General features: G+C 53.0%; 1 protein-coding gene across 5 annotated transcripts in view; it reads left to right on the top strand.

Moving 5' to 3' along the window:
- The window catches only part of PTPRN2 (protein tyrosine phosphatase receptor type N2), a 599,207-nt gene that overhangs the window by 141,303 nt on the left and 448,283 nt on the right, over positions 1 to 9,621 (top strand). For all 5 annotated transcript variants that reach the window (XM_061415339.1, XM_061415342.1, XM_061415343.1 and 2 more), the window contains one exon: positions 4,679 to 4,792. In XM_061415339.1, the coding sequence (XP_061271323.1) occupies positions 4,679 to 4,792 (114 nt within the window). The remainder of the gene's footprint in view (positions 1 to 4,678; positions 4,793 to 9,621) is intronic.

The following is a 9,621-nucleotide window of genomic DNA, read 5'->3' as shown; positions in this document are numbered from 1 at the left end:
GCATCATTCCCTCCAAAGAAATCCCAGGGCTGATCTCCTTCAGAATGGACTGGTTGGATCTCCTTGCAGTCCAAGGGACTGGCAAGAGTCTTCTCCAACACCACAGTTCAAAAGCATCAATTCTTCAGTGCTCAGCTTTCTTCACAGTCCAACTCTCACATCCATACATGACCACAGGAAAAACCATAGCCTTGACTAGACGGACCTTTGTTGGCAAAGTACTGTCTCTGCTTTTGAATATGTTATCTAGGTTGGTCATAACTTTCCTTCCAAGGAGTAAGCGTCTTTTAATTTCATGGCTGCAATCACCATCTGCAGTGATCCCCCAAAAATAAAAGTCTGACACTGTTTCCACTGTTTCCCCATCTATTTCCCATGAAGTGATGGGACCAGATGCCATGATCTTAGTTTTCTGAATGTTGAGCTTTAAGCCAACTTTTTCACTCTCCTCTTTCACTTTCATCAAGAGGCTTTTTAGTTCCTCTTCACTTTCTGCCATAAGGGTGGTGTCATCTGCATATCTGAGGTTATTGATATTTCTCCTGACAATCTTGATTCCAGCTTGTGCTTCTTCCAGTCCAGTGTTTCTCATGATGTACTCTGCATATAAGTTAAATAAGCAGGGTGACAATATACAGCCTTGACATACTCCTTTTCCTATTTGGAACCAGGCTGTTGTTCCATGTCCAGTTCTAACTGTTGCTTCCTGACCTGCATATAGGTATCTCAAGAGGCAGGTCAGGTGGTCTGGTATTCCCATCTCTTTCAGAATTTTCCACAGTTTATTGTGATGCACACAGTCAAAGGCTTTGGCATAGTCAATAAAGCAGAAATAGATGTTTTTCTGGAAATCTCTTGCTTTTTCCATGATCCAGCGGATGTTGGCCATTTGATCTCTGGTTCCTCTGCCTTTTCTAAAACCAGCTTGAACATCTGGAAGTTCACGGTTCACATATTGCTGAAGCCTGGCTTGGAGAATTTTGAGCATTACTTTATTAGCATGTGAGATGAGTGCAATTGTGCGGTAGTTTGAGCATTCTTTGGCATTGCCTTTCTTTGGGATTGGAATGAAAACTGACCTTTTCCAGTCCTGTGACCACTGCTGAGTTTTCCAAATGTGCTGGCATATTGAGTGCAGCACTTTCACAGCATCATATTTCAGGATTTGAAAGAGCTCAACTGGAATTCCATCACCTCCACTAGCTTTGTTCGTAGTGATGCTTTCTAAGGCACACTTAACTTCACATTCCAGGATGTCTGGCTCTAGGTGAGTGATCACACCATCGTGATTAACTTGGTCATGAAGATCTTTTTGTACAGTTCTTCTGTGTATTCTTGCCATCTCTTCTTAATATCTTCTGCTTCTGTTAGGTCCATACCATTTCTGTCCTTTATCGAGCCCATCTTTGCATGAAATGTCCCCTTTGTATCTCTAATTTTCTTGACGAGATCCCTAGTCTTTCCCATTCTGTTGTTTTCCTCTATTTCTTTGCACTGATTGCTGAAGAAGGCTTTCTTATCTCTTCTTGCTATTCTTTGGAACTCTGCATTCAGATGCTTATATCTTTCCTTTTCTCCTTTGCTTTTAACTTCTCTTCTTTTCACAGCTATTTGTAAGGCCTCCCCAGACAGCCATTTTGCTTTTTTGCATTTCTTTTCCATGGGGATGGTCTTGATCCCTGTCTCCTGTGCAATGTCACGAACCTCATTCCATAGTCCATCAGGCACTCTATCTATCAGATCTAGGCCCTTAAATCTATTTCTCACTTCCACTGTATAATCATAAGGGATGTGATTTAGGTCATACCTGAATGGTCTAGTGGTTTCCCTACTTTCTTCAATTTCAGTCTGAATTTGGCAATAAGCAGTTCATGATCTGAGCCACAGTCAGCTCTTGGTCTTGTTTTTGCTGACTGTATAGAGCTTCTCCATCTTTGGCTGCAAAAAATATAATCCATCTGATTTCGGTGTTGACCATCTGGTGATGTCCATGTATAGAGTCTTCTCCTGTGTTATTGGAAGTGGTGTTTGCTATGACCAGTGCGTTCTCTTGGCAAACTCTATTAGTCTTTGCCCTGCTTCATTCCATATTCAAAGGCCAAATTTTCGTGTTATTCCAGGTTTTTCTTGACTTCCTACTTTTGCATTCCAGTCCCCTATAATGAAAAGGACATCTTTTTTGGGTGTTAGTTCTAAAAGGTCTTGTAGGTCTTCATAGAACCGTTCAACTTCAGCTTCTTCAGCGTTACTGGTTGGGGCATAGACTTGGATTACTGTGATATTGAATGGTTTGCCTTGGAAACCAACAGAGATCATTCTGCCGTTTTTGAGAGTGCATCCAAGTACTGCATTTCAGACTGTTTTGTTGACCATGATGGCTACTCCATTTCTTTTGAGGGATTCCCGCCCCCAGTAGTAGACATAATGGTCATCGGAGTTAAATTCACCCATTCCAGTCCATTTTAGTTCGCCCCTCCTGACCTTGAACATGAAATAGCTCCTCTAGGCCCTCCTGTGCCCGCGCAGCCACGGCTCCTTGGACGTGGGGTTGCTCCTCCTGGCCGCCACCCCTGGCCTCGGGCATGGGGTAGTTCCTCTCAGCTGCTCCTGTGCTGTCGCAGCCTGGCACTCTCGCTGCCGCCCCTGACCTTGGACGTGGGGTAGCTCCTCTTGGCCTCCGCCCCTCGGGCATGGGGTCCTCCTGGCTTCTGCCCCTGACCTCGGACGTGGGGTAGCTCCTCTCAGCCACGCTATGTGCGCTTTTGCAGCCGCCTGCGCTCTGTGTATGTATATATATATATATATATATATATATATATATATATATATATAAATTTAAAAGAGAGGTTTCAAGAAAATCTAATTGATGTTTCTCTTAGAATATATTTACAATGCTATCCACCACAAACCAAATTTAAAAATGATTCCATTATACTGCAGACCGGAAGTGACTTACAAGGGGTGTTCCAAAACACATAGGAAATGTCTCTGCGCGTTTCCCTCCATGCCAGCCTGCGTGTGGGGTGTTTCCTGTGGGTCTCAGGTGGGTCCTGGAGGCCTGGGGCCCCGGGTGGCTCAGCTGCTGGCGGCTGACCTGCTGACCCCTGCCTGCACTCAGCTTTCTCGTCTGTAAGGTGTGGGGCCGATGCATCCCAGTGCTGCTTCAGGTCCCTGCTTTCAGGGTATTTGGGGTCAGAGCGTGACGTGGAAGCTCCGTGTGTTCTGAAGAACATGCTATCTCGTTTCTCCTCCCCGACGCCACCCACAGCACTGACTGGGGTTCCAGAACCCCACGCACTGTCTGAGTCCCGGCCGTGCAGACTGTCCACCCTGCCGGCGACGGTGGAGACCCTCCCTCAGGGACAGCAGGGCCCCAGCCCCTGGTGGCAGGCAGGTTGGTTTTAGCAGCGCTCAGAGGAGGGGCAGTGGGCTGGTCCGAGAGGGAGGCAGAAGGTTGAGCTCCACAGCCAGTTGGGCAGCTGGGCAGGTCGCTGCCTGGATCCTCCGGGCTTGGCAGAGGCCCCAGAAATCCAGGAGACGCTTGCAATACTTTAGATGACTTTCTGCCGCTCCAGTGGGGCATCTCGGCGTAAGCACGTGTAGTGCCCGACCGGCAATTGCCCACCAGCCCGGCCCGGCAACGTGCTCCTGATAATTAAACGGGCCGCATGTGAAAGGCTCTCCTCTGCTGCATCCCTGCAGTGAGACCATGTGAACAACGGAGGCGCCTTCGCCTGCAGCCGGCAGATGCACCGTGTGAGGCCCTGGGCCCTGAATTAGCCTTTTGTACCCAAGGCAGTGATTTGAATGCTTGAACCTCCACAGGAAGCTTGTCTCAAAGGGAACAATTCCCAAATAAGGGCTAATTAGGGCCTAAATTAATTAGAAGGTGCGGTTTGAAAAGAGGTTGAGGAGCAGAGTCTGTCATTTCAGACAAATGGGACAGAGCGGGATAAATGGGGCCCCACTAATATCTCACTCTTCCCAGAGCCCCCCTTCCCCGCCGTGTTCTCAGGAGGCCCCCGGAAGCAGCCCCACTGGCCTGGTGGCCCCACCGCCAGCACCTCCGGCAAACCAGCGCATCTGCCCCTGGCGGTCCCATCTCTCCCCTGGAAACCAGCCCTGAGTGCTGAACACTGAATGGTCACCGGACCGTCAGAAGCAAAGCTTCACATCACAAGTGTGACGGTCTCAGGCTGAAAAGGACAGAAAGGCGGGGGGTGGGGGTGTGAGGGCGAGCTGGAAGGCAGCCTGGAAGCCACGCTGCACTGGGCTCACCTTTGCGTTTGTGGTTTTCACGATGAGCTGCTTTTTGTTTAAAACCATTCCTTTCCATTAGGCTTCCCTGGTGGCTCAGATGGTAAAGAATCTGCCTGCAATGCAGGAGACCCGGGTTTGATCCCTGGGCCGGGAAGATCCCCTGGAGAAAGGAATGGCAACCCACTGCAGTATTCTTGCCTGGAAGGTCCCATGGACAGAGGAGCCTAGCAGGCAACACCCCATGGGGTCACAAACAGTCAGACACGACTGAGTGGCTAACACACCACACACTCATTCCTTTCCGAGGGTTTCTGATCCTGGCAGCTGCTCGGAGCTGTGCCTTGGGCTCGGCCAGGGCTGTCCGCCCATCTGTCTGTCACCCCCTCACGGTCTCTCTTCTCTGCCTCCCTTCTCGCAGACGGAGTGTTCGGACGGTGTCAGGAGTTTCCGGCTGTGGACGCGCTCCGCTATGAAGTGTCGCCGGGGGTCCTGCAGCACCTGACAGCCACCCTGCAGAAGCTCTCCCGCACAGGTGGGTGGGCCCGGCCCATCCGCGTCCTCCCGGTGCTGAGGCCTTAGACAAAGAGCGGGTCAGCCAGCCAGCGGCGGGCAGGGAGAGGCGGCCTGGGTCCCTCCCGGCAGCTGTGGCCGATGCTGTGGGTCAGTGGCAGTGGAGGGCTGGCCACGTGCCCAAGAAGATGACCACACTTCTGAAGCCCCAGTCCCAGTGTCTCAGCCCCGCCGCCTGGCTCCTCAGGGCCAGTGGTCAGGTGCACGTGGCCTTGGCTGAGGCCCAGGATCAGGCAAGAGCAGCTCCTACAGAGGAGGGGAGTCTTCTCCAAAAGATGTCATGCATTCACGCCCAGACCCCAGGGGTCTGCACTGTAGGTTTAGCTGCCGCGGCCGCCCAGGCTCCACGGCGTCCTGTCTGCTGCCGACCCTCAGCACAGGCTCCTTACCTGTAGATGTGGGCCCAGGCTATGGAGCGTGCATGTGAGCCCATGGCGGCCTCCAGCCCTGTGTCCTCGGTGGCCCCATGTCCCCTGCATGAGTCTCAAGGAAACAGAGGTGATGAGCCCCCGAGCCCCAGAGGATGCCAGGGCCTGGAGTGCTGGCAGGAGGCAGTCGCTGGGCTGGCAAGCAGAGAGCGGGTCGCCTCTGGTCTCCACCACTCTTAGCAGCAGCAGCCGGGCCCAAGGTGGGTCCCGTCCTGGAGCTGCAGCCGCTGACCCCAGGGCCCGCTGTCTGCAGACAGCGTGTGTGTTGGGGGCCATCAGCCCTCCATGATGGCAGCCCCAGCCCCTGCCAACCCCCTTTGGATTGGCTGCTGCCTTTGGTCTGCGAGCTTGTCAGTGGAAGTCATGGCAGGTGGTGTTGAGTGGAGCAGTTTGGTGCCCTTCCACCTCGACGACCCTCACCCCACAGGTCAGGGAATAGGGGGCGTCCTGTTGCTACCGAGCTAGCTACCGAGTTCATGCATTCCAGACCAGGGAGCAAGCCCAGGACGGCTTTGATCACTGGCCTTTAAGCCCCAGGGTGTCTGGTGGACGCTGTGAAGTTCAGGGTCTTCTGGTGTTAGTATCAGCTGAGGGCCGGTCCAGTGGTCACTGGAGAGTCTGCTGATGTCCTTTCCTGGTCAGAGGCGTCCCTTTAGCGGGGCCTAGGGGCAGACGGAAGGATGAACATTGGCTTGTGTAGCAGGGCCTTTCCTCCAGGGCCCCTACCCCCACCCCGCCATTCCCGGGCTCTGATCTGTGAGGTGAAATTCCTCCGTCTGGAAAGTACAGGAGGGGCCGTGACTGTCCTGCTGCCTCGGTGGACGCAGGGCTCTCCTGCCAGGCAGGCCCTGGGTGCTGGCGGAAGGCCGTCCGGTCCACTCTGGGAAGACTGTAGTGGCTATGAAGCCCCAGGTCTCTGCAGTCCCTCTCTCATGGTCAGCGCTCCGTGGTGGCCCCATGCCTTCCCCTCAGTGCTGAGTGCCCCCGCCTGGGCCATGCCTCCCCCAAGCGGTGCCCCCAGCAGTCCCGGTTGGAGGCACACAGCGCCCAGTGCATTCCTGATGTGCAGGGCCTCTCCTGAGCTCTCAGAGGAGGCCGGGCCCATGGACTTATTCCTCGTGACTCCAGGCCTTCTGGAGCATTGGCATAGTGTGAGCCTGTCGTGGGACGAGGAGGCTGCGGTGTGTCCAGCTCACTTCACAGAGGCCCCGTGTCCCTGTGTGTGTGGGCCAGCGGCAGAGAGCCATGCTCTGGGCCCGGGTCAGCAGGCCCGTCTGGCCCATTTCCATCCGTCCCCCTTGTCTCACGCCCTGGCTCCATGCCCACAGGTGTTCCTGCTGCTGCAGAGCGGCCCACACACAATTCTTCCGCGTGCTCTGCTCTCATGGCCGGGCCTCACCGTCTGGGCCCGCCGCAGCCATCCAGATGCGGGCGAGACGCTGTGTCCTGGGAAGGTCTGTGGGCCGCAGGACCACCACCTGGGGGTCAAGGTTCCTCAGGAGAGGGCGGGTGCCCTCCCCTGCAGAGCAGGCTGCGGGGCCCCGTGTCTCAGCTGTGTCGGGATGGTCCACACCCGGGTGCCCTCCCCCTGCAGAGCAGGCTGCAGGGCCCCGTGTCTCAGCTGCGTCGGGATTGTCCACACCCGCATCCAGCACCCTTCCCGTCGCAGCCTGATTGCGGGCTCAGACTCTGGGCTCCTTCCAGAGGGAATTCGAGACACACGGAGGGTGCTTCATGGAGGAGGCAAAACAGAAAGGAAGTACGTTTTTAAATGCGTAGATGTCCTTGTTGAGAGCAGTTTTAGATTTACAGAAAGGTTGAGCAGAACGAGTAGGGCTTGCATACCTGCCCCCCGAAAGGCTCTCTGACCTTGGGGTGGCACCTGGATTGGCACTGGGCGTCGGTATTTATGATCAGTGCATGCCCATGGCTCACTCTAGGGTTAACTTTGTCCTGCACATTCTGTGGGTTTGACAGGCATGTGATGTCACGCAGTGCCGTTCTGGGTCTGGGTGGGGAAAGCTCGCTGCCCTAACGGCCCCGTGTGCGCCTGGTCATCTCCCCCACTCCCCGAGTCCTGACAGCCACTCCCCTTCCCACTGCTGTTTCCAGAATGTCAGTTAGCTGGGATTGAGCAGTGTGTAACCTTTTCAGACTGGCTTGTTTCACCTAGGCCTGTGCTTTGAAGTTCCTTCCATGACTTTCGATGGCTTAATAGCTCACTTATTTCTAGCGCTGAATGACAGTCAGCTGTCTGAATGGACCAGTTTTTCAGTTGACCCACTGAACGATGTCTTGATTGCTCCCAACCACTGGCAGTGGTGAAGAGAACTTCTATAAACGTCCATGTGCAGGGTTTTGTGTGGACAGGACTTTTGAACTCCTTTGGGTAAATACCAGATCTTACCGTAAGAGCACATTTCGTTTTGTAATTGACTGTCTCCAAGCAGCAGTGTGGCCGGTGAGGGGGCGGGGGCGGTGGGGGACTTACCAAAGCTCTTAGAGGTGCAGTTTCTTCATCGAGTGAATGTGGACGTCAAAACAGGGCCATCGTGAAGGTCAAACGATGACATCAAGTAAAGTACTCTAAACGTGTTATAAAAGTGCTTCCAAATGTTGGCTATTATTCATTTGATGCTCTGTCCCGATTTATGGAGCTTTTACCCAGTTCACCGGAGAAGACAATGGCACCCCACTCCAGTACTCTTGCCAGGCTCCTCTGTCCATTGAATTCTCCAGGCAAGAATACTGCAGTGGGTCTGTTCCTTTCTCCATGGGATCTTCCCAACCTAGGGATCAAACCCAGGTCTCCACATTGCAGGCAGATTCTTTACCGTCACCAGGGAAGCCCAAGAATACTGGAGTGGGTAGCCTATCCTTTCTCCAGGGGATCCCCACCTGCCAGTGTAGGAGACGCAGGTTCGATCCCTGGGTCAGGAAGATCCCCTGGAGGAGGGCATGCCAACCCACTCCAGTGTTCTTGCCTGGAAAGTTCCATGGACAGAGGAGCCTGCTGGGCTATAGTCCATGGGGTCACAAAGAGTTGAACACGACTGAAGTGACTTGGCATGCATGAATCAACCAGTTCATACCCACCTATTTCTTTTCCAGTGGGAATTATTGCAGAGTTTCTGCTGAGGTGGTTAGCTCTGTGCATTGACTCTAATGCCAGAAGGGCAGCCATTTCTCACAGGACACAGGTATGCTCTAGCTCTTTCCTCACATCAGTGGTGGTGACCATGATGATTCAGGTCGACTCACTGACAGGTGAGGGTGGCCGTGCCTCAGGGGAGCCTGTCTAGACCGCCAGCAACGGGACAGGCAGGATGTGCCCCCAGGCCTGGAACAGAACCCACGTCCTTCCCTGAGCCCAACTCAGCCGTCCTTGGACACCCATTCCCTCTGTGGAACTCCTCCCCCTCCCCCAGAACACACCTGTTTTTTTAAGCTTTATATTTTCTTGGGCTCCAAAATCACTGCAGATGGTGACTGCAGCCATGAAATTAAAAGATGCTTGCTCCTTGGAAGAAAAGCTATGACCAACCTAGATAGCATATTAAAAAGTAAAGACATCACTTTGCTGACAAAGGTCTGTCTAGTCAAGCTATGGTTTTTCCAGTGGTCATGTATGGATGTGAGAGTTGGACTATAAAGAAAGCTGAGCACCAAAGAATTGATGCTTTTGAACTGTGGTATTAGAGAAGACTCTTGAGAGTCCCTTGGACTGCAGGGACATCAAACCAGTCAGTCCTAAATGAAATCAATCCTGAATAGTCTTTGGAGGGACTGATGTTCAAACTGAAGCTCCAATACTTTGGCCATCTGATGCGAAGAGCTGACTCATTGGAAAAGACCCTGGGAAAGATTGAAGGCAGGAGAAGGGGGACGACAGAGGATGAGATGGTTGGATGGTATCACCAGCTCAGTGGACATGAGTCTGAGCAAACTCTGGAGATAATGAAGGACAAGGAAGCCTGGTGTGCTGCAGTCAATGGGGTCACAAAGAGTCAGGCACGACTGAGCAACTGAACAACAATTTTGTGTTGAGGTGTAGCCGATTACCAATATTGTAACAATTTCAGGTAAACAGCAAAGGGATTCAGCCAGACATATACATGATCCATTCTCCGTGAAACCCTCCTTCCATCCAGACTGACACTTAACACTGAGCAGAGTTCCCTGTGCTTTATAGTAGGTCCTTGTTGGTTATGCATCTTAAATAAAGCAGAGAGCACCTTGTTATTAAGTTATCTTCCACCAGCCAGTCCCAAGCAGGTTACGCTCAGTGTCTTGGGACCCACATGGGTGCCTCCCACAGAAGCTGGAGCAGTTCTTCTGGGCTTGGAGTCCTGGCGGGGACAGC

Source organism: Bos javanicus, chromosome 4 (assembly GCF_032452875.1).
Source record: "Bos javanicus breed banteng chromosome 4, ARS-OSU_banteng_1.0, whole genome shotgun sequence".
Taxonomy (NCBI): domain Eukaryota; kingdom Metazoa; phylum Chordata; class Mammalia; order Artiodactyla; family Bovidae; genus Bos; species Bos javanicus.
Note: the sequence above shows the minus strand (reverse complement) of the source record. Positions and strands in the feature narration are given on the sequence as shown.